This window comes from Macaca nemestrina, chromosome 1, assembly GCF_043159975.1.
Source record: "Macaca nemestrina isolate mMacNem1 chromosome 1, mMacNem.hap1, whole genome shotgun sequence".
NCBI lineage: Eukaryota > Metazoa > Chordata > Mammalia > Primates > Cercopithecidae > Macaca > Macaca nemestrina.
The window spans coordinates 44728398-44752853 of record NC_092125.1 but is presented as its reverse complement, the minus strand read 5'-3'; the positions used below and the strand labels follow the sequence as shown (position 1 = coordinate 44752853).

General features: G+C 35.8%; 1 protein-coding gene across 4 annotated transcripts in view; it reads right to left on the bottom strand.

Annotated features, from left to right (window-relative positions):
• Nucleotides 1-3607: 3607 nt before the first annotated feature.
• The window catches only part of LOC105484603 (phospholipase A2 group IVA), a 164253-nt gene continuing 143404 nt past the window's right edge, over nt 3608-24456 (bottom strand). For 3 of the 4 annotated variants that reach the window (XM_071077332.1, XM_011746427.2, XM_011746428.3), the window contains exons 16-18: nt 14520-14715; nt 12839-12996; nt 3613-4266 (exon numbers count right to left, since the gene is read on the bottom strand). In XM_071077332.1, the coding sequence (XP_070933433.1) occupies nt 4135-4266; nt 12839-12996; nt 14520-14715 (486 nt within the window). In that variant the 3' untranslated portion in view covers nt 3613-4134. Of the gene's footprint in view, nt 4267-12838; nt 12997-14519; nt 14716-24456 lie in introns of all 4 variants that reach the window. The other variant, XM_011746426.3, reaches the window with a different exon arrangement.

Genomic DNA, 24456 nt, shown 5'->3' with positions numbered 1-24456 from the left:
AAAGCCAATTTCTATGTACCAGGTGTGCTCATTGCCATTGGGAGTATCACTGCTCCCATATCCTCTCAATGACAGACCTACAGTGGGTGTACACACATCCACTTTCATGTCTATTTATTCTATATATCTCTACTTATACTAAAACCCATGAATTCATACTAATACCTCCTACTTCAAGCTAACACCACAGAAACCTTCTGTTTTTCTTCATTTTCATATTTGTAACTCCATTCCAGTGAGAAAACTGGCACCCATTTATTATATTTCATATATTTAATTACTTGATCAGTTCCCCCATGTGTAAGCAAGCTGCACTGTCTGTGCCACCCCTTCCTCTGTATGGATGCCCTCCCGACTCAGGTTTTGGTGTCTGACTTTGTTTCCCCATTGATTCCCGTGGCTTTGGGATTTAATTGTTTAAGGAGATAAAGAGAAGGGGAAAGGAAAAAGAAAGAGGAACTACTGTTGAAACTTTTATAAAGTGTTTTCCATGTTAGAACAAAGATATTTATGAAAACTTTAAAATTGTATACTTCAGAAGAAATGAAATTAGATATATAAATACACACACCAAGCTTTTATTTTGTTGCTTTCATTGCTTATCAAAAAAAAAAAAAAAAAAACCCTGAAAGTTTACAGCTTGTACATGGATGAGGTAAAGTAGCAGCCCTGTCATGGGCGTGAACAATGAACAAACTAGAATGCTTGTGCTTGCGTGAAAAAGGCAAAGAGCCAAGCCGAAATTACTAGGGCATGTTGACAATTTTGGGGAAGACTAAGGGGACATCTTACTTGTCAGTCATTCTTTGGAACAAAGAAATAATGAAAAAGTAAATATACAGATTTAACTGGCCATCCAGTGTTTTTTTATAAAATCAGAATTCTAGTAAATTCATAAAAGAACAAATGGCAAAGCTGAATTAGATGAAAAGCCTCTGTTATTGTAGTTAAGAAACTAAAAGCATGTGAACAAAGGGAAAGCAAGTGTCCTAGTTGGTCTCAGCTTTATAATGACTGTCACTCAAGTGTTCATCTAATTTGTTTCTAGAGGGCACCACAGATGGTGACATACAGGCCATAGGGTCAAGGGCATAGGGACCTGGTTCATAATTTAGTCATCTTGGACGTATTTCTTAAACTTCTCTGGTCTTGTTTCTTTACAAGGTATTTGGAAGGATAAATCAAATACAAACAATATTGCCAAGGTTTGAACAAATAAGAGAAAATTAATTGTACACCTCCCACTCTGCCTTAGGCACATTTATCCTTTCTCTGTTTCCAGAATATGCTTGGTGCTCTACCTCAGGGAACTTTGATTTGTTATTTCCTCTGCTGGCAACACTCTTCCATTGGATAGCCACAGGTCTTGCTCCCTCAGCTCTTCACCTCTTTGCTATGATGTCACCTTCATATTATGGCCTTCCCCATCGGGGGAACCCACCCCTGATAGTTATCATGGGTTCTCTTCTATTTCCCTAAGCATCAGCTGGTCTGAGAAATAAAGGGAAAGAGTACAAGAGCGAGAAATTTTAAAGCTGGGTGTCTAGGGGAGACATCACATGTCGGCAGGTTCTGTGATGCCCCTGAGCTGTAAAACCAGAAAGTTTTTATTAGCGATTTTCAAAACAGAGAGGGAGCATACAAATAGGGTGTGGGTCACAGAGATCACATACTTCACAAGGTAATAAAAGCAAAGTAAATGGAGGCAGGGCGAGATCACAGGACCACAGGATGGGGCTAAATTAAAATTACTCATGAAGTTTCGGACATGCATTGTCATTGATAACGTTGTATCAGGAGATAGGGTTTGAGAGCAGACAACCAGTCTGACCAAAATTTATTAGGCAGGAATCTCCTCCTCCTAATAAGCCTGGGAGCTCTACAGGAGACCAGGGCTTATTTCATCCCTTCGCTTTCAACCATAAAAGGCAGCCACCCCCAAAGCAGCCATTTTGGAGGCCTACCCCCAGGGGCCATTCTCTTTCTCAGGGATGTTCCTTGCTGAGTAAAAGAATTCAGTGATATTTCTCCTATTTGCTTTTGAAAGAAGAGAAATATGGCTCTGTTTCACCCGGTTCACCGGCAGTCAGAGTTTAAGGTTATCTCCCTTGTTCCCTGAACATTGCTGTTATCCTGTTCTTTTTCCAAGGTACCTAGATTTCATATTGTTCAAACACACATGCTCTACAAACAATTTGTGTAGTTAACACAATCATCACAGCGACATACATCCTCCTCAGCTTACGAAGATGGCGGGATAAAGAGATTAAAGATAGGCATAGGAAATCACAAGGGTATTGATTGGGGAAGTGGTAAGTGTCCATGAAATCTTCACAATTTATGTTCAGCGATTGCTGTAAAGACAGGCGTAAGGAATTGTAAAAGTATTAATTTGGGGAACTAAATTCTGCCATGGCTTCAGTCAGTCCCTCTGTTCAAGGTCCCTGACTTCCTGCAACACTTCCCCAGGACCCCATGTAAAATTACACACCTCTAACACTTCCCATCTCCTCTTTTTCCTGCTTTAATTTTCTTCTTAGCATTCATCACTCTCTTAACATTCTACATACGTCTTTGTCATGCTTATCATCTTTGGTCATCTCCACCAGAATGCAAGGTCCTTAGGCAGGCACTTTGGTCAGTTTTTTCCACTGTTGTGCCCCCAGATCCTGAGATCCTGCAACATGCCTGACAGCGTGCAGTAGGCACTCATTTGCCATAGGCATAAATCAGTGAACAACAGAATGAATGTTCAAGGCTTCCCTTTATTGTTTTTTGTTTTTCCTCATAGGCAGAAATGAGAAAGGTGAGAGGATAAAAAGAAAAATGAATAAAGAGCTTAAAGAAAGATAATTCAAGGAAAGAAGAATGGCAGAGAGTTAAGAAGAGGAAGACCTTAGCTTTGGAACATTCTGAACCAGAACAGTTCAGCTGCAACTGCAGCCACAGTTGTGTCATACAGTGTTCCCAAGACAGGTCTTGCAGATGCAAAAGGCAGGCCACTTATTAAGCTTGATTCAGCCCTTACCACTTTTTTGGATTATTCTCTGAGGTCAACTACACTGGTTGTTGGATAAGCAGTCCAGGATAATATTAACCAAGTGAAGTGTTACATTAGAAGTGGTATATTTCTTCTACTTAATGAATAAACACATACCACTTTCTGAAAATAATTATATATTCATCTTTTCAGAAAAACATCCATGATTTAAAATTAAAAGTTTCGGCCAGGCACAGTGGCTCACGCCTGTAATCCCAGCACTTTTGGAGGCTGAGGCAGGCAGATCACAGGGTCAGGAGTTCGAGACCAGCCTGGCCAACATGGTGAAACCCCGTCTCTACTAAAAATATAAAAATTGGCTGGGTGTGGTGGCAGACACCTGTAGTCCCAGCTACTTGGGAAGCTGAAGCAGGAGAATCATTTGAACCCAGGAGGAGGGGTTGCAGTGAGTCAAGATCACGCCACTGCACTCCAGCCTGGATGACAGAGTGAGACTCCGTCTCACAGAAAAATTAATTAAATTAAATTAAATTAAAAGTTTCACACTTGAGTTTAGGATGAACACCTTTTGCATTTGAAAGGAGTGAATATGAGAATCTTTCATAGCAATAGTCCAATATCTCATTTAAAAAATAACAACTCAGTTATCTCATGCTTATTTGTATATTTATGTATTTATTTCAGGTATGTATATATATGCATATATAAATAAAAATAGTGTTGTCTCATGGGATGAATAAATCTAGTCAGTGAATAACATTCATACATAATGGGAAGTCTTATTGAGATTGAACTGTTAAATAGTTTAAAAGAAAAAACCATTTTTAAAAAGAACACACATAAGAAAGTTGGTGAGAAATGTTTAAAAATACTGTATATATCCCTACATTTGTGTCAGGAAGTTCATACTGACTGAAAATGTAGCTAAGTATATCCTTACATAATCAACATCATTTGTCAACCTAACTAACTTATAATAGTATTATTCTCATGCAGCTCAGTCACTGCAACTTTGAGTATCAGCCAGTCTCTCATGATCAGTACGACTATCTGTACTGTACTTTTAAATCCAGTTGTCATGGAATTGCAAACTGCCTCAGCATCAGAAACTGCTGCCTTTTCCAGTACATGAACTATGCTTTGGGTTTACTTAGAAACTCCTTGTTGAAAAATTTTCTTGCCTCAACATTACTAAGGGAAACAGAGCAACGAGATGGATTCTGTCTTCTATATTCGATGCTTTCAACCATGGCTTCTTTTATCACCTGTAAATAGAGATGGAAGTTGTATAATTAGTGCTGCTATGAACTCATTTATACATTTTTTATTAAAACAAAAATCTAATGAATCTTTTTATTAGGGTATTTTTGGCATATATGAATATAAATCTATGAGTCATGCATACACATTTAAATTCAACATCCCACCACTGCTGTCTTGTTAAGCTTATATTCAGCTACTGTTCCTTCCCTTACCAGGGAAAGAAGGATCCTGGAAATGTTCTAGATTTTGTGCTGATAAATTTGGGAATAAAATGGTAGCATGGTAAAGTTATGTTGGTTCTACTCTTTGCCAAAAGGGTTGGATAACAGGGAAGAAACAAGTAATTACTAAATCTACAATTTATGTTCTTTAAAATTAGTGGGCAAGTAGAAATGAATGACCACCAGGAAAGTAAAAGCTTTTCCTAGTGGAGGAAGAAGGCATTGCTGGATAATTGCCTGCCTTCCCCAACTGAACCAACAGTTATAAAACATGAGCCTGCTCTATCTAGGAAATGCCATGCTCTGTGATTTCATTGGTGAAAATGAATTACTACTTTTTATTCAGCATACATATATCCTATATATATTCTTTACATATACCCATGTTAATGGTAACCAGAATAAAACACAGGAAGCTACAACGTCTCAGAATTGCTATTTCAATTGTGATACACTGGTTTTGGTATGAAGTTAAAACCTAGTTAGAATCTGGGGAAAGAAGAGAACATTCAGAATTTGGTAGATGCAGTTATTGAAGAGCAATGGAAATGGGCTTTGGAAGAAGGCCTGAATAGTAAATCTTGTCTCTGCTCCTGCTTCAGAACCTTGTTAAAATTAGGAAGACTCCATTCCCCAGGACAGTCCTCATTTCATCTCGATGACCAATGAGGTAGATGTTTCTGGACACCAGGGAACAGAGGCAAGTCACAGAGTTATTCCACAGTTCCCTTTATTCTCTACCTTAGGGATTGTTAAGCAACATTAAGGTACAGTCCATGGGCTTTTCAGCCCCCTGCCACAGGTAGGAATGCTTGGCAAGTCCGAGCAGTTTAGGACGCTATGGCCTCCTCCCACTCACAACTGCTGTGGCCCACTTGGCCTTGGCTCAGAGGGATTCTCCCATTACCACGTGCAAGCTCACTGGGCAAGCACGGCTCATTGCCTGAGGAGATCGTGTTTGCATCACTTCAACATGTGAGATCTAAATGGTGCAAACATGCAGTTATTTTTCTGTGACTTTATGCCACAGACACCCAACAAGCAAGGCTCTCTATTCTCTAATAGTAACTTTAAACAAGCAGTCAGACTTTGGAAAAAGGGAGCTATCACAGGAATGTGATTCTTGTATATGCCTTACTTTAAAATGTAATACATATAATTATCTTCTGGGGAAATGGGCTCAAATATGAATGAGTCTGTTAAGGAAAACTGATATTTGCTGATCCTACTTTTCTTATGAATAGGGAAACATGATTCTGTGATGACAAAAGATGCTTCAGACCTGTGAAGGAGACTTGGACCAAAGGCCACGAGGCACAAACACTTCTTGGCTGTCTGAGATGGAGGGGAATTAGTCTAAATACTTGAGCCTGTTTTTTGCTTCTTTAAAATGGAAATAATGTACCAATTTGGGGTTTTGTGGGATCATTTCTATAAATGGAGAATTTCTATAAAATTGGAGATCATTTCTATAAAGTGTTTTGCACAATACCTGGTACATAAACATTTTACAACAGCTATTATGCTTGTTATTTCTAAACTGACAATATGTGATGAAAATTGGGAACTCTAAATTAGAAGTGAAGCTATAAAGTTCATAAGAAATGAACACACCAGGTATATAACCACGAATGAGCTTATTATATTGTGTAAGTCAGCAAATTGTTTCTGCTATCCAAAGTGTCCTACTACATCTTCTTTTAAAAATCCCCCTGCCTTTCTAGAGATCTACATCAGCAAATATATCAATCGGTTTCTCCTCACAGCAATCCATGAAGCATCAACCCTCACTGCATAAAAGTGTCCAAATAAAATAAAAACCAACCATTTGCTTTCTAAACTCCTAAAAAGCTCTAAAATAAAAAAGACCATAGAAAAAATTAAACCGACAATGACTGCTGCTATCAATTCCTTCATAATAAATTCTTGAGCATCAAAAAATCAGCAATATCAACATCAGGGACTAGTGGATTTATCGTAATTGGACCTCAGCTCGTGTTCCCAGCTCGTGTTCCGAGTGAGCAAGCCATTCTGATAAAGGAAAACGAACACTTCCAACTCTGAAAATCCCAAATTAGAATGTGCAAGTTGAACCACTAGGTGGCATATTCACACCATGAAACCATTAACTAGGTGTTTCAGATTACTGCGGAAAACACCGTTCTTGGAAGTTCCAGTTCTGTGATAGAAAAAAACCAAGCCCAGCACTAGATCAGTTACTAAATTCAAACCTTTTGGCATCCTACATGATACAACTACACATATCCAAAAAGGCATTGTATTAAATTTAAACCTTTGTTTTTATTATTATACAAGAAGCCATTTTAAATGGTGTTTGTATCTCTTTCATTCTTCCCTGAAATTCATTGAGATTCCAAATCCTTCTCTTCAGTGTTATCCCAGCAAAAACCCTCATATCTCAACCTTCTCCATCCCCACCACCTATCCCATGTCATCTTTCACTTGTGCCATTCCATAGCCTCCTATTGTTTAACCAGATCTCTTAAATCTTTGTTAATGAAAGCAGAGAATAAGAAAAACAAGCACGTAAAATGTGATCTTCCCTTCCACATAAGAAACAAATTTGTAGAGGTGAGATTATAAGCAATCTACAAACAAATGTTGAGTCATCACAATAGAAAATAAAAAATAAACCCAAGAGAGAAAGTTACAGTGTATTTTGTTAGAGAAGTAAAACTTACAAATATAGGAGAACACGAGAATATATTTAGGTGTACATTACTGTGAACTTGCTGGATAATGCCTGCCTTTTCAATAAGAACTGAAATGTCAGGAAGGCAGAAAGTTCATCAGGCTTGTCATTTTTTTTTTTTTTTTAATACCAGCACTTAGAACATGGAAGGTACATAATAAATATTTGCAAAATTAATAAATACACAGCAGGTGCTCACTAGAGGTTGACTGACACAGGCCAGCACTCAGTTCAGAGGGACAATGAGACCAGTTGAGTTAAAGGAGAGGCAGGGATTTTAAGTGGAGCAGAAGACCAGGCATTCTCTGTAGAAGAATAATCACATGAAAAGGCTGAGGATGGGAGGCTGTGGCATGCGTCAGAGACATCTGGGAATTGGCTGGCCCTGCTAGAATGAAGGCTGTGTTTGGGGAACACTAAGAAATAAGGCTGCCTGAGAGACAGGTGGTTCAAAAGGAAGGAATGAAAGAGAAAAGACACGCAGCCTCATCTCAACTCCCCCACATCATCGTGATTTCCAGCAACCTGCCTAAGTAATCCATGACTCAGTTTTCTAACTTACAAATTAAAACTCCACCTCACAGGCTAGTCTTGAGTGTTAAATATTTGACGGAAAATATTTGGCTTATATGAAGCACTCAAAACTTTTAATTGTTCTTTCCATGCTGTACCCCTAGTTCCTGAAACAGTTTCTGGCACGCTAAATAATAAATATGTGTTGAATTAATAAATAAATGAGACAGAAAGAGATTATAGGCAGCATTAAAGGTAGATGAGTTATGGACTAATATATTAGGCAATAATACATAATAGTAAGCTTATAAATTATATTTAAAAGATAAGAACCTTGACTTGTACCTATACACCCTTATCAAGATGAAGAAATATCAATAAATTAAGAAATAAGTACCAATATTTCTGGATATGGATGTATCCTCATTTTAATTAACATTTAATGTTTAGCACTTTGTAAAATTATTTAAGAAAGAAAAAAGCTCATTATTTTGCATCATTGGCATATGCTGAATAAACTGACACATAAATGGTTCTAAGACTATGCCTATCAAATGAATAATTTGAATAAGTGAGACTGGGAAACCATATATTTTCCTGTGACAGCAAATTAACAGGTCCTAGAAAAGAAATCTCAGAGGACATATTCCCTCCAGATCAAAGTGGTGGTTTAACAGTAGATAGAGTATGTAGCCATACTACGTGGGTAGGCATGTACTATATACAAATTCCCCACGGTTGGAAACTGCCTCCCTCCAACCAACAGCACCTTGTATCCTGACACGTGCTACCCACAGTAAGTCAATGACATATTAAACACCCATCATGAAAATCGTACTGTATATTTACTTTAGGTGTCAGGCATTGTGATCAGTATGTCTAGAGAATACAAAGTAAATAAAGCAAGTCACTGGTTTTAATTAAAAGCCAAAAACTATGAACAATAATAATTATATTAGCTGCTGCAGTTTACTATTTCATGCCAAGCCCTTAAGTTATATTATTTTACTTAACCCCCACCCCGACCCTACATGATATATACCATCATTTCCCTTTACAAAATAGGAAAGCAAAATTTAGAAAGGTTAACCAATACGCCCAATGTCACCCAGCCAAGAGGCAGCAGAGCAAGGATTTGAATACCCAATTTGGTCAGACTCCAATGTCTCTGCATCCCGTCCCCGCCCCGCCACCATCACGTCTACCAGTGTAAGTCACTATACATTAAGTTTTTGAAGGAAAAAAAAATGAAATACTACTGTAATTGTACAAGTATCGAGACAATGTTCAGTGAAAAGGAATTTGGGAGGATTGAGTAAGAGCAGAAACCTGATGCTATGAGAAACCCAGGCTGCTGTCATGACGTGAGCAGAAACAGAGCAGAAGTCCTCTAAAGATAAACTAAAATTTAGCTTTGGCGAAGCAGGCCAGCTAGGATCTCTTGATAAAATGAAGCAATAGGAGGGTGCAGCTGGCTGACACAGCATGGCCTCTTTGGAGGAAAAATTGAGGTCAGAGTGAATTGAAGAGGAAATGTTGCCCTAAGCCACAGTGGTCACAGTTGCAAAGTTGAAAACTTGTCTATGAAATTGGCAAAGAAGTGACTTTGCATTGTAAGAGTTTATATTCGCAATGTCCATCCACTCTTTACAAAGAACTCTGATGGTCTATGGCAGTAAACATATGCTCTGTTGCTGAAGTGTGAATCGGTCTCCTACTCTATTCAAATGGTGTGGGAATGAGAGAGTTAGCTAACTCAGCAGAGTTTTGTTGCTCTTTAAGTACCATCATTTACAAAGTTGTGATTCTGATAAAAATGTGTTTTCTTAAAGTGGAGAAGAAGGGAGTCACACTAAGGCAGAGATAAAATGTCAGTGAAAACTGAAAATTTTATCTGTTTATGAAACGCGCGCGCACACACACACACACACACACAAAGAGGAATTACTTGAACATGAGTCTCAATGTTCATATAATTCTGGAAAAAGCCTACCTTCATTTGTTCATTCAGAAAATATTTACTTACTGCCTAAGCTGGCATTACCTGTACAAACTTGTCTATGTTGTTAATCTGGGGCATTTGCAAAGGTCTTTGGGTGTAATCCCCATGGACCTTCAAGGGTACAAGATAAGGACATGTATAGATAAGGTTCCCATTTATTAAGCAGCTTCTGTAATCATGCATCACCCAATTAAGCATTCACTACTACAATTATAGATCCTACCACACCTGTTTCAGAGAAGAGGAAGGGGAGGCTCAAAAAGTGTAAGCAGCTTATTCAAAGTCACATTTATGACATTTAAAGATGATATAATGCCCATGACATTGTCTATACATGCTGTGCCAGAAACAGTAGTAGAAGCAATTACAAACTACTTAATTCTCAGAACTGAAGGACTTGGAGATACAGAAAAGATTGCCCTTTATGGCTAATGCTTTTAGCATCAAGTGTAAAAAATATTTCCCTGGGTCAAAGCCATAAAGATACTCCCCTATGTTGTATTCTAGAAACTTGGTTTACTTTTCTACTCAGATCTACAGGCTATCTGGAATTGGCTTCGTTGATAATGTGAAAGAGGTCAATTTAGTTTTTTCCTTTGTGAATAATCATCTGATCACTTTTTTTCTTATAGATAGTCACAATTTATTTAAGGATGATTTTATTTAGTGCTACTGTCTGTCCTTGGACAATGTCATGTTTTCTTAATTATGTTACCTTTCTGTCTTTCTATTTGGTAAAGCAAGTCTTCTAACTTTGCTTTCCTTCTTCAAGATGAGTTAGCCTACTTTGGTCCTTTTCACTTTCATATTTTTTTAATGAATTTATCAATCTTCTTACAAAAATCTGACAGTATTGTTACTAAAAATGCAGGGGAAATGGGGACTTACTGGTTAGTGGGTGCAAAGTTTTAGATTGGGAGGATGTAAAACGTTCTGGAGACAGATGGTGGGGATGGTTGCACAATAATGCAATGCACTTAATGCCACTAAACTGTACACTTAAAAATGGTTAAAATGGTAAATTTTATGTTTTGTATATTTTGTCACAATAAAATGTGAAAACGGATGTTTAAAACTGCTAAATTAACGGCTTGTGAAGAATCAACATTTGATGAGGTGTGTAAGTCAGGACAGTTGTTCTGGGATTCAGTCTATTTTTGTTCAGGTGCTGACTTTTACATCTATGTATCAAACGAACTACTTTGAAGAATGTTTGTAAAATATATAAATAAAACTATATCATTCCTTATTGCAAATTGTTTAGCAGACTTTATATAAATTAGAACAGCAAGACAAATGTACTTGGTTAAGATACACATATGTATATGTATATCTATTCCAAAGTCCAACACGACATTTGTATATTCCTACAATCTGTTTTTTCCATTTGAGAAAGACTTATCAAATTTAATAAATTTCATCCCAAGGAATGTCTAGTTTTGAGTTTATTGGGTCAAACTGGAAAAATAGGGTGACTGTGATATTAACTCTTACCTTTCTTTTATTAGCATGAGGTTTTATAAAATGCAACTAACTCTATTTTGAGAATTTCTGTTCATTCCCTACAAATCATAGATTAATCATTTTTCTCTTAACCTTTCAATTTTTGCCATCACCATAGAGATAATGTATCACGTGGATTTCAGATGTCCACTGCTTGAAGTATTTTTTCTAAAAAGGAAACAAACCTATGGAGAAAATGACATATGCTATACATTTTGATAAGCATTTTTAGATGGATTATCATCTATTTGTAAATGAAGGCTGAAAAGAATTTTATAGTTGTAAGAATCAAAGCTTATTGGGGGAAATTTTACACATTTACAAAAATTAAAGATATTGATTGACAAATATACTATGGTGCAACTGTGATGACTGCACACAATTGATCATTACTAGTCTCAGGCCAAACGAAACAAGGAAGCAAACTAGATGTGTGGAGTTCTATTAGCTCACAAAATCTAATTAGAGCCCATATAAACAGAACACTCATTCACATATTCTGAGTTCCTTTATGCCATTTACACAGTCACCAAAAAGACTGGCAAATCAGGCATGATGCCTTTCCTTCTCCATTTAATTTCTTTTTTTCTGTTTTTCTAATGTACAAAATCCAATCAGGCCAATGAACTTAAGCTTTCACAACTGATAATCATTTGTCAGACACTATGATTTGGAACCACAAGTCAATGATTTCAGTTACAGAATAGTGTTCCTAAATGGTAAGTTAAAAATGAAAGAATTTCACCTAGACACAGAATCTTAGCAGAAGATACACTAATGATAGGAAGGATTGATACTGATGACAATGACTTTTTTCTAAAGCAAAGAGTACTTGACATCTCAAAGGCTAAAAATAGGAAAGGCTGGCAGGGCGCGGTGGCTCACGCCTGTAATCCCAGCACTTTGGGAGGCCAAGGAGGGCAGATCACGAGGTCAGGAGATGGAGACTAACGCGGTGAAACCCTGTCTCTATTAAAAATACAAAAAAAAAAAAAAAAAAAAATTAGCCGGGCGTGGTGGCAGGTGCCTGTAGTCCCAGCTACTCGGGAGGCTGAGGCAGGAGAATGGTGTGAACCTGGGAGGCAGAGCTTGCAGTGAGCTGAGATCGCGCCACTGCACTCCAGCCTGGGCGACAGAGCGAGACTCCGTCTCAAAAAATAAAAAAAGGAAAGGCTGTTACCTTTTGTGATACTGCCCAAATTCACAAAAAGAAAACATGTAAAATCATAAGTGTATTTATTAAAATTCATGTTATATTTTTGCAGATTAACTACACTTCTGGCTCCATTCATTTTCATGCTCATATTTCCTTTTCATCACTTTTCTTCCTTAATTATAATTTATCATATAATAAATATATTAGATACTTTGGGAAAGAAACTGAGTATTCACCATTCAATAAAATAATAGCATAAAATGAGTTTCCTTATTTTTCCTTATTTGTCAGTTTTGTAGGGTTCTTCTGAGGATTAGCAAAATAATTCACGAAAAGTAAAGTGGCATATTTTGGGTGGTGTCATTCATAACACTTATTTTTTTATTTTTAATTAAAAAGAGGTATTAGTGTATTTATATGGTATGGAAGTCATTTGACATAGTCGATGGCCACAGGAGATACTTACATCAATGTTGTTCAGAGTATTGAAGTGCATAAGATCATGTAGTCTTTTGAATGCTTGATTTGGATATTGAAAATTGAAGGTTGAAAATGGTGATTCCGGGTCATCAAAAATATCAAAGTCAGCGATTTCTTTCTCTTCCTCAGTTTCCCTTGGAACACCTAAATACCAGAAGAGTCACAAAGGGTGCTATTTTGAAAACTACAAAATATCTTTAAAATCCAAGGAATAAAACATACACACATAAAGACAGCAGTGGGAGCCCCCACAGAGCCAGGTACTCCGTAGCATCTCTGACTTTATCATTTCTCTGTGTTCTGACTGGATGACATCCAACTGCCAGTATCTGACATCTCTGTGCTTGAGGGCTTTCTATGCTGCCCTGCAACTGTAGAAGCCTGCTTGGCCCACTTGCAGCAGGCTGGAAATTCTGATAAATAACACTGTTCCCCAGGCGGTGGTCAACCAAAGACTCTAGAGAGTTAGTATCTAAATACTCCATTCCCCTGCCTTTTGGTGTGTGTGGGAAGCACGACTGTGGGACACAGGTCTATTCCATTTCGTAGTCTTTCCCAGGGGATCAAGTTCCCATTGTGGTAGCTGGCTTGCTAACGCAACTTTGTTGTCGGCCTTCCTTCCCTTTACCACTTCCCCATTTCCTTACTAATAAACTAGAGTGTTCCTCAGCTCATCCAAATAAACTATTTGCACTTGAGTCCTTTTCTCAGAATTACTTTCTGGGAGAACCCAAACTAAAACATGATGTGGCTGTCTTTATGCCATGGAAATCCCCTACACATGCCAACTGCTCAGTGAGCCTCTCCTTGAGAGTTCACAGTGATAGAAAATTCAATGGGTTTCAAGTGCTCTACTGACTGATAGCTAAAAATGTCAGTTTTCCACCTTCTCCTATGCTGAACTATATGCTTCACAATAATCTTCACTTCTATTGGTCCTTTCTTTGTCTTCCTGAGAAATCTAGAAAAACACCATTTTTCTCAGCATATTCCCATTACTCATCCTCCCTATTTTTTGTGTCTTTCCATTCATAAAATGGAAAACACATTTTCTGGTCCCAAAATACGGTTTTTGGAGCCGTAAGCATTTTGCATGTAAATCTTTAGATCTCCTTTGGTTAATCAACATTTTCCAGGATACACAAGAGTCGAGAGACTCCTCTGGTTGTGGTTAAAAAAAAAACAAAACAAAACAGCAAAGACTACGTGTCAAACTTGATTCTTGTTTTCTATGAAATACAACATGGCAAACTGAAATTGCTAGCCATTGTGTACTGCTAGATTACGTTAATCTTGTGGTCAACTAAAATTCCCAGAAATTTGCATGATTTTTCTGAAATAAAAGCTTTCTTACAAGGGTGATAGTCAAAATGTTTGATTAAAAATCAATCAGAACAAACACAATTCGAAGTATTGAAGTAAAGTCCCAAAGATTTTTGCTAAACCAGTTGCTGACTTTTCAGTTTCTGGACTGTGAGCAAGTCAGGGGATCTAGGGGTAAGAAGAGAAGTACTTGAGGTCTCAGAATAGCATCTATTTATCAAGGTAAGGGAGACATTCAGTAATGTAATAGCTGGTACAGCAGCGCCAGAGTGAAACAGCTTAATGTCAGTTTCACTCCCCTACTTAATTTCTATTTTATGGAATACAGCTTACTCCCTACATACCTGGAGCCTTGTACTTTCTGAAGTTGATGTTGGCCAGAACAAAGTGGATGATGGTTGGGCAATCTTGCTCCATATCAGGATTCTTAGGTTTAAAGACGTAGCACTCCTTCAGCCCTTCCCGATCAAACACATAAGGATCGATCTTTGGAAAGGGGAGCTTGTTCATTTTAGCCCACTTTTCTGCAAGTAGAAGTTCCTATGGGAAAGAGGGAAAGATGCATTTGGAAATTTTCAGTTTTCATTGATTCAGTTGGTCTGACCATTATTCAGTGTTCACTAGGTGTCTACTGTGTGCCAGCAATGTACTCCTTGCTAGGATGAATCACGACCCTGTTCTCAAGAAGCTCATTACATCTCAAAGAAATTGGAAACAAACTCACTATTGTTATGTTAATTCTTGGCACAAGGCTAGCTCCACAGCAGGCATTTGAAAAATTATTGATAAACTGAACTGAGCACAATTATGTTGAAGAAGCTGCTAGAGAAAAAAAAAATTATGGGTTCAGAGAATTTATAGCCATGTGAATGTTTTTTCAACCCTTAGGAGTAAAAAAGGAATCTGATGATGCAAAATGAAGAATCTCTGTTACTGGATTTTCACTTGTATCATCTCCACCAAAGTGTTAAAAAGTACCAATCAAAACTTCGTTCATTTTATGTATATAAAAATATTTGAGTTACTCTGACTCAGCTTTTTGTCTTCTTTTTGTGAAAATAAGTTGAACCTTTGGCCTCAGAGCATTGCTATTACATGTAATGGCCAACAGAGGACTGTACAGATGTACCAAGAGCTTCTTTAATGGCCGTGGCAAATTGTATGATGGTTTCCACGTATTAGCTCCCTTCCTGGTAAGCTGATTATACATTCCCACCAGCATGAGAAGACAAATAGAACAGAGCCTCCACAGGTGATTGACAATTGCTGGCATGTAAGTGGCCAAGAAATACATGTTCGTGGTCAGCCACTGAGATTTGAGGTTGGTTTGTCTCTGTACCAAAGCAGGCTAACTCACTGGGGTAAGCACCCCTAAAATTAAGTTTAAACTGAAGAACATAAATCAATATGGAGAGATGTAGTGAAGAGACCTCATTTCCATCTATGTGCATCTTCAGGGAGAGTGGAATAAATAAGAAGCAGAATATCATAGTGGGAAAAGCACAGATTCTGGGATCAGATGCCTGAGTCCAAATACAAGCTCCATGGCCTTGGGCGTGTTTCTAAACTCAGTGTCTCCATCTCAGATATAAAATGTGGATGATATAAATAATACCTATCTCATAGGATTGCTATTAGAATTAAATAAATTAATACTTTACAGTGCTTAAAACAGTGCTTACCACATATTAAGTGTTATGCAAATGTTTAATAAATAATTGCCAGTAAAGAGAAGAAAAGAGATGGAAGGAAAAAAATGAGGAAACCAAAAGAGGAAAAAGAAAGGGAAGAGAGATAGGAACATTAGAGAGGAAAATTCCTAGAGGGGGAAGTTTCGGGGATACTGTCACTAGAATCTTAAGTTCTTTTTAACTACTCTTGTCATCACATTGATCCATTCCACAACAGTCAATAGTGGCCAGCTAGGTTCCATGTTAGAAGTGGGGACATAACAGTGAGTAAAACATTCACAGTTTTTGTTGTTATGGGATTTATAGCCTGTTGGGCAAAAGATAGCAATCAAATAACACTTTGTGTTTAAAACTGTGATAAATGCCAGGAAAAAATACAAGGTGAGACTTTGCAGTACGCCTGGACAATTTCCTCAGAGTATTTGTTAATTCATCCAACAATTATCAGTGAGCTATGTTCTAAGCATAAGAGATAGGCTGTCCTTGAAGATTTGAGTTTATAAATCAACAGGAAAGATAAATAGATATTATAGTAAAGTATGATAAAGGCAGGAAGGGGCTGCACGATTGTGGGCCTGGGTTGTGCAGTGTGAAGGCCCAGCTCCAAGACAGACACCCTAAAACTTGCTAGCTGGATGACCTGAGACAAACTAATTAGACACCACAGGTCAACAAGAAACAAATTATTTTTGGTGGCTGCAGTGTACAGTGATGCTCCCCTACAGGCAACACAGAGATAATGAGGAACAAAAAAACACAGACTAGATTATTCACTATCCCTGACATAGCAGACTCCCATCCCATCTCATCTCTATTTCATCTGTTCCTTATTTCTCAGCAACTCATTTTTCTACCTCTGTAAAATAAAGCTAATACTATCATCTTTCTCATAGGATTGCTGAGGATTAAATGATAAAATGTATAAAGACCTAAGTAGTTTACATTAGAAGAAAACAAGTACTTTAACATATGGCCTTACATTCAGAGAAAAATACACTTTTCATTGAACTTGCACTGCTCTTTTGGCTTCTGGAATGTCATGAATTTTATGTTGATCAACTCTCTCAATACCACTTATGAATACAAATCTAGGAGAACAAAGGATTTAATGTATATGAAAGCATTTGCTTCATAAGCTATTATGCTAAATACAATTACATTTCGCTGAAAATCCCATATGTATGCAAATAATTTCTTGTTTGGAACTTGAGAAAGCTTTTATCAGCAATCTCTTTTTTTTCCCCTCTATTCAGCTGAATTAATCAGCTTGTTATTTCTTGTCCAGCACTGTTCACAATTATTCATTCATGATTATTCAACATCAAAATAAACCAAAAGTTCACATTGTGGAGCAATTGCGTGAGGGCAAAGAAAAGAAAGAGCTTTCTAGTGTTTACAAACATGACTCAAGGGTATGACCAATGATGTGTGGATGCTGGGGTAAAATGAAAAGGGAAATACATGACGTAAGAGTGAGGCTATTTTTAGATAGTTCACTTCATGCTAGAATCAGGAAGAGATGGAAACTTTCCCTTTCCTTATGGGATCCTGATGTGGAAAAGATTAAAAACGATGATTGCAAATACAGTGATGATAGCATGGATAAACCATTTCCTCTCTGATGTCTCGTTTTTCTCTGTAAAGGCTGAGAAACAATGACACAGACTATGAGTAAAGTACATTAGGTTTTAGAAAGTACTTTAAAAGATTTCAGTGAACAAAAAAAGTGCTGCTCCACAAATCACAGCAATATGCCAGAATTGTGTTCTGTGATAACTATCCATTTTGGTTATTGTTTGACACCTCAGACACTTCACACTTCCATAGAATAACAAGATAAACTTACATAGTACTAACTAAAATGACTTTCTGTGGGATAAAAATTTGACAGTATCTTTCGAAGATATACTTTGTAAGATGTCTGTGCTCATTTTGGTGTTTTGTTTCGTTTTGTTTTTTTTTGACAGTCTCACTTTGCTGCCTAGGCTGGAGTGCTGTGGCCTGATCTTGGCTCATTGCAACCTTGCAGGTTCAATCATTTCTCCTGTCTCAGCCTCCTGAGTAGCTGCAACTACAGGTGTGTGCCACCACACCTGGCTAAATTTTGTATTTTTAGTAGAGACAGGATTTCACCATTTTGGCCAGGCTGGATGAGCTCATTTTTGAGTACTAAAACACGATTAAGAAGACTTGAAGGAGAGGAAAAACAAATAAATAACATAGAAATGAATATAATAAATAAATGTTATTTCTAAATAACAGAAACATCTTCAAAACATCGTATGATAGCATATATATGCCACTTCATTCATTTACATGTAAAAAATATATAAATACATACTTTAAATATATGAAACAACACATTTATTTATAAAAATACAAACACACACACATATGTACATAAAATAATAAATTGACTTGTCATTGGAGGAAGCCAGATTTCTTTTGTCTGTATGCAAGCCAAGAATATATGCTTTCTATTCTACAATGTTTCTCATTATATAAAACCTATTTTTAAGATTAGGGAGAAGATTAGGGAGAAGGATGGCATATAAGCATGTAAGTAAACCTCCAGAATCTTAAAAAATTATTGAAGCAAATAACATAAAATACAACCGATAGAAACTACAAGTTAGAATTAATTATTTTACAGTTATAGTCTCTGTTACTTTTAATAAAAGACATGCTAGTATTAGGCTCCAAGAGCTTTATAATGCAATAGGTATGAAAATAACTTTCTATATCTAATGTTGTATAGAGTTTACATAGCACTTTGTAATTCTGGGTAGTTATTCGCAGGGATGTTACCATAAACTCACAAAATATGTAAAGGGAAATTAATGTCAACTTAACGTAATATCATCACAAAACATCTGATTCTCAATTTGAGTGACCAATATGAGTGTAGTGGGTTGAATGGTGGCTCCGTATAAAATACCCATTTCCTAATCCCTTGGCCCTGTGAATACCACCTCATTTGGGGAAAGACTCTTTGCAAATGTAATTTAATTAAGGATTTTGAGATTAGATCATCTTGGATTATGTAAGTGGGCCCTAAATTCAATGACAATTATTCTTATGTGAGATACAAGAGAAGACATACACACAAAAGAAAAGGCCATACAAAAATGGGGGCAGAGATTGGAGAGATGCAACCACAAGGCAAGCAATGCCTGGAACCACCAAAAGTTGGAAAAGGCAAGGAAGGAGTCTACTGTGGAGGCTTTAGAGAGATGGCAGCCTTAATTTCAACTTACGCCCTCTAGAACTGTGAGAATATATTTCTGTTGTTGTAAGTCACCATGTGTGGGGTAATTTGTAACAGAAACTTCAGTACAAGAGATAAAACTGGAAGTACTACATTAAATGCTGTGCACTTTCCTTCACCAGCCATTGTGGATGGGTGCCTGCAAAGCTAATGCTTGGACTGATTTGGCCGTGATGTGGGCCAACCTAAGCATTATAAGTGAACACTATGTGGAGATTCTAAAACAGGTCATGCCCTCGTTTCAACAAATAAATCAGGTGATTGTGGAAAAATACAGATACTTTTTCCTTTATTAGTGGGTTTAAATGGAATTCTGACCCTAAATGAAATACAGGCAGATCAGTTTAATTTAGATATATTACTTCCTTCATTTGTGAAGACTGCCTCATTTCAAATTTTCCTTTCTTCTTTCTTCCTTCTCTCCTCCCTCATCACCTCTTTCTCTCTTTTTTCCTTCCTTCTTTCCTTGAATAATTTTTAAGAGAATAAACCCATTGTTCTGACTTCTTGTCATTAAGCATTTAAATGAACACTGAAAAACTGAACCAGATTTATGTTCAATGTATAGCAACACAATATAATCTAATTTATGGCATAATAACTAAAATCTATTACTCTCCCTAAAAATTAGTAAGATAAAGGGGAATATAATTTCTAGTAGTAAACTCTGAATTCTTCTATATTCCTCGCTTTCTTGCTCCCCAATAAAGCCCAAAGTCCCTTCATTTTCCCCTAAATTCACAGCCTGTTAATTTTGCATGCTTGAGGATGAAGACTTTGGCTTATTTTCATGACGAACAATCAATCCCATTGATTGTCTTTGGATGAGCTCTAATGGTATACTAAATTTACATATTATACATCTAAGATGTATGGTTAACAAAAAGAAACTTGACAAAATGAAACACAAAGCTGCTTTTGTTAGATAAATAGTAATAATATTTAGAATCATGAACTCTTTATATTGGACTACTACTAGGGTGTGTGCTAACTAATCTAAAGAAATTAGCGTCATTTACATTGACATCATTAACTCTCAAGGCCAATTACAACACAGATACAACATAAATTTTGGTAGCTTTTATCAAAAGACATGATCTCCATCTTTCTATATCTTCTTAACAAAATATGACATTTAACTATATGAAGGGCCAGAATTATCTGCAAATGTGAAATAAAGTCAATATTTCTAATTTTTTGCCCAGCATTTATGGTCTAATATTTTGCGAAAGGCAGTGTCCATATTTCAGTCTCAAAAATAGGAAATTATTTGCTATTTAATTACCTTAATAAAATCATATTGCATATATTCAATTATTACATTAGGGATTCTCCCCCGCTATCAAAAGAACTTCATGTAGACTCCTTGTAAATTTTCAAATCTTGCTATGTTATATATAAAACAAATATTCTACTTTAGCATTAATAGTATAACATTTTAATCAATTTAACAATTCGACTTTGGCAATCTTTTAGACTCATTTAGGAATACATACTTTAATAACAACATTTATAGGTTTAAAGCACTTTTAACATTCCAAGTCAGCCTGAAAAAAATTATTTTGTTTACTCTGAACTTGCTGAAGTACTTACCTAGTGACAAGAAAAACTATATTATGTGTAATATATTGCAATTTACTTTACGTTAAATCTCTGAAAATATAATTCATTATTTCCAGAATGGTAGGTTTCATGTTATGATAAATAAATAATAAAAGGAAGTATATAAATTTGGAGAAAGGCATGGGGAAAAAAGAATTGAAAAAATGATTTTAAAACACATCTAAGAAAATGTGCAGGTAGAAATGCCTATATGTACTACAGAAGCAGTAAATGGAGACATGCTCTCTAATTTAGTAAGCATATAATAAAGCTACAGTTATTAAAATGCAGTATGGTACTGACATAAGAATTGCCAGATTGTCAGATGGATGAATGAAACACAACAGATTAAAAAAAAATCTCCTGTGCCCTATAGTAATCATATAGTATATGATATAATAAGCATAACAAAATAATGCCAAAAAAAGTCTATGGGGGATTGTGTTATTACAAATGCAATGTATTCAAAAAGATTAATTTTAGGACATCTAAGTCCTAAAATTATGAAACTACTAGAATAAAACATTGGTAAAGCACTCCAGGACACTGAGTTACATATATTTAGAAGAATAATACAAAAATTAAAATATCAAATATCAATCTCTATTTAACTGATATTGGTAAGAATGAATTTCAAGAATATACTACCCAAAGCAATCTATAGATCCAATGCAATCCCTATCAAAACACCAGTGACATTCTTTACAGAAATAGAAAAATTCCTAAAATTTATATGGAACCACAAAAGACTCTGAATACCCTTAGAGTAATCCTGAGCAAAAAGAACAAAGCTAGAGGCATCACATTACCTGACTTCAAATTATACTACAAAGCTACAGTAATCAAAACAGCACGATACTGGCACAAAAACGGACATATAGACCAATGAAACAGAATAAAGAACCCAGAAATAAATCCACCCATTTGCAGTTCAATTCATTTGCAATGAAGTTGCCCAGGACATACACTGAGGAATGGATAGTCTCTTCGATAAATGGCCTTTTCTGGGAAAACTGAATATCCACAAGCAGAAAAATGAAACTAGATTGCTATTTCTTGACATATAAAAATCAAATCAAAATCAATTAAAGACTAACATCTAAGTCCTAAAATTATGAAACTACTAGAATAAAACATTGGTAAAGCACTCCAGGACACTGATCTGGGCAAAGATTTCTTGAATAAGACCTCAGATGCACCGGCAACCAAAGCAAAAATGAACAAATAGGATCACATCAAACTAAAAAGCTTCTGCACAGCAAAGGAAATAATCAACAAAGAAAAGAGATGAACCACAGAATGGGAGAAAATATTTGCAGACTATCCATCTGACAAGGGATTAATAAACAGAATATATAAGAAGATCAAACAACTCAACAGGAAAAACAATCGGATTTAAAAATGGGCAAAAGATCTGAATAGCTATTTCTCAAAAAAAGACATACAAATGCCCAACAGGAATATGAAAAAAATATTTAACATCACTAATCCTCAAAGAAATACAAATTAAAACTGCAATAAGATTCAATCTTACCCCAGTTAAAATGACTTTTATCCAAAAGATAGGAAATAGCAAATGTTGATGAGGATGTGGAGAAAGGGGAACCCTCCTACATGGTTATGAAATGTAAATTAGTACAGCCACCACAGAAAACAATATGGAGGTTCCAACAAAAACTAGACAGAACTACCATATTATCCAGTAATCTCACTACTGGGTATATATCCAAAAGAAAGGAAATAAGTATACTGAAGAGATATCTGTACTCCCATGCTGATTGCAGCACTATTCACAATAGCCAAGATATGGAATCAATCAACAAATGAATGAATAAAGAAAATGTGATACCTACATACTATAGAATATTATTCAGACATAAAAAATAATGAAATTCTGTCACTTGTAATAACATGGATAGAACTAGAGCACATTATGTTAAGTTAAATAATCCAGGCACAGAAAGACAAATATTACATGTTCTTACTCACATGTGGAACTAAAAGCAATTGAATTAATGGAAATAGAAAGTATAATGATGGTTACCATCTGCTGGGAAGGATAGTGGAAAGGGGAAATAGAGGGAATGGAAAATGGGTACAAAAATACAGTAAGGTAAAAGGAACAAGATCTAGTGTTCAGTAGCACAATTGGGTAACTATTGTTTACAATAATTTATTTTATATTTCAAAATAACTAAAAGAACGGAATTGGAATGTTACTAACACAAAGAGGTGATAAATGCTTGAGGGGATGGATATCCCAATTACCCTAATTGATCATTCCCCATATGACTCTATCAAATTTGATATGTACCCCATAAATATGTACACATATTCTGCATCCATAAATAATTAAAAATTAAAACTTTAAAAACTAATATGAAAAAGAGAAAAGATAGTGAAAAAAATTTAAAAATTATAAGAAAGAATAAAAACAATGGAAGAAGTTCCTACATAAATATTTGAAACAATAAAATCATCAGCAACAAAAGTCCCAATACAAATGTCATATGAGGTTATATTTGCAAAAATAAGACAAACTTTAATATTCTTAAGACATAAAAAGAATGTTTATTAATAGGAACATCACAAATAATCCAATTAAAAGTAGTTTAGAAACATCAATATATAATAAGCATGACAAACCATTCAGTCTCACAAAGGAAGAAAACTGAAGCATAAATGTGAGGTTTTTTCCCCATCATATTGTACAAATTTTTTTTTACTTTGTCCTTAATATTTTTTCCTGCCAGCAAAGGCATGTAAAATAGACTCACATATGTAATTAGATATAATGTAAATTGGTGAAGCTTCTCTAGAAATCAATCTGAAAATATTTACTAAAAGTCATAAAATGATACACATCTAGAAACCAACCTAAATAAATAATTAAAATGTGATTAAAGATTCATGTGCAAGGATAATGATTATAGAAAAAGGTGGCAAGATAGCAATAATCTAAAAGTTGAAAATAGAGCATTGTTAAATAAATTCTCACATATCTGTATACAGAGATAGTATATGTTTTTATCGCATTTTATAAACATCTTATCTATCTCTTTTATATTTATCTTATTATATGTTTTTATGATTATGTTTTTTAAAATATTTAATGACATAAAAAATGCTCATAATACAGTTTTAAGTAGAAAGAAACGGAATGCAAAACTATACGACCCTGGTAGTCAGACACACACACACACCCCCCGCAAAAAGAGACTAGAAGAAAATACCAAAATATTAACAGCTGTTGTCTGGAAGTACTGCATTTATAAACCAAATGTTCATACATTTTACAAGTATATATTCTTAATCACAAATAATGAGTCAACATTTAAAAACTACTGCAAAGTATAATGATTCTTTTTAAAGACACAAAGTGATATTCCAAAACCTCCTTCAACTCATTAAGGTGGTGGAGCTCTGATTCATACATAAAATGATGGCTTTGACATTTTATACCTCCATTGGTGAAATGAATAATACAGTGTCTTCCACCACTAGAACCAGCTTCTAAGCTATCATCTTAGAGTCATCCATTGAAACCCACCTCCCCATTGTTTCTTGTAGGTCATCAAATTCATAGTCACCCACTCTGGTGCAGTAATATTTCATTATCCTGTGCTTGGATTACAATACATTTCTCTTAATGTTAATTCCTTGCCTTCCATTCTCCAACTCATCCTACTTTCCATTTTCAGATTAATCATCCTAAAATTC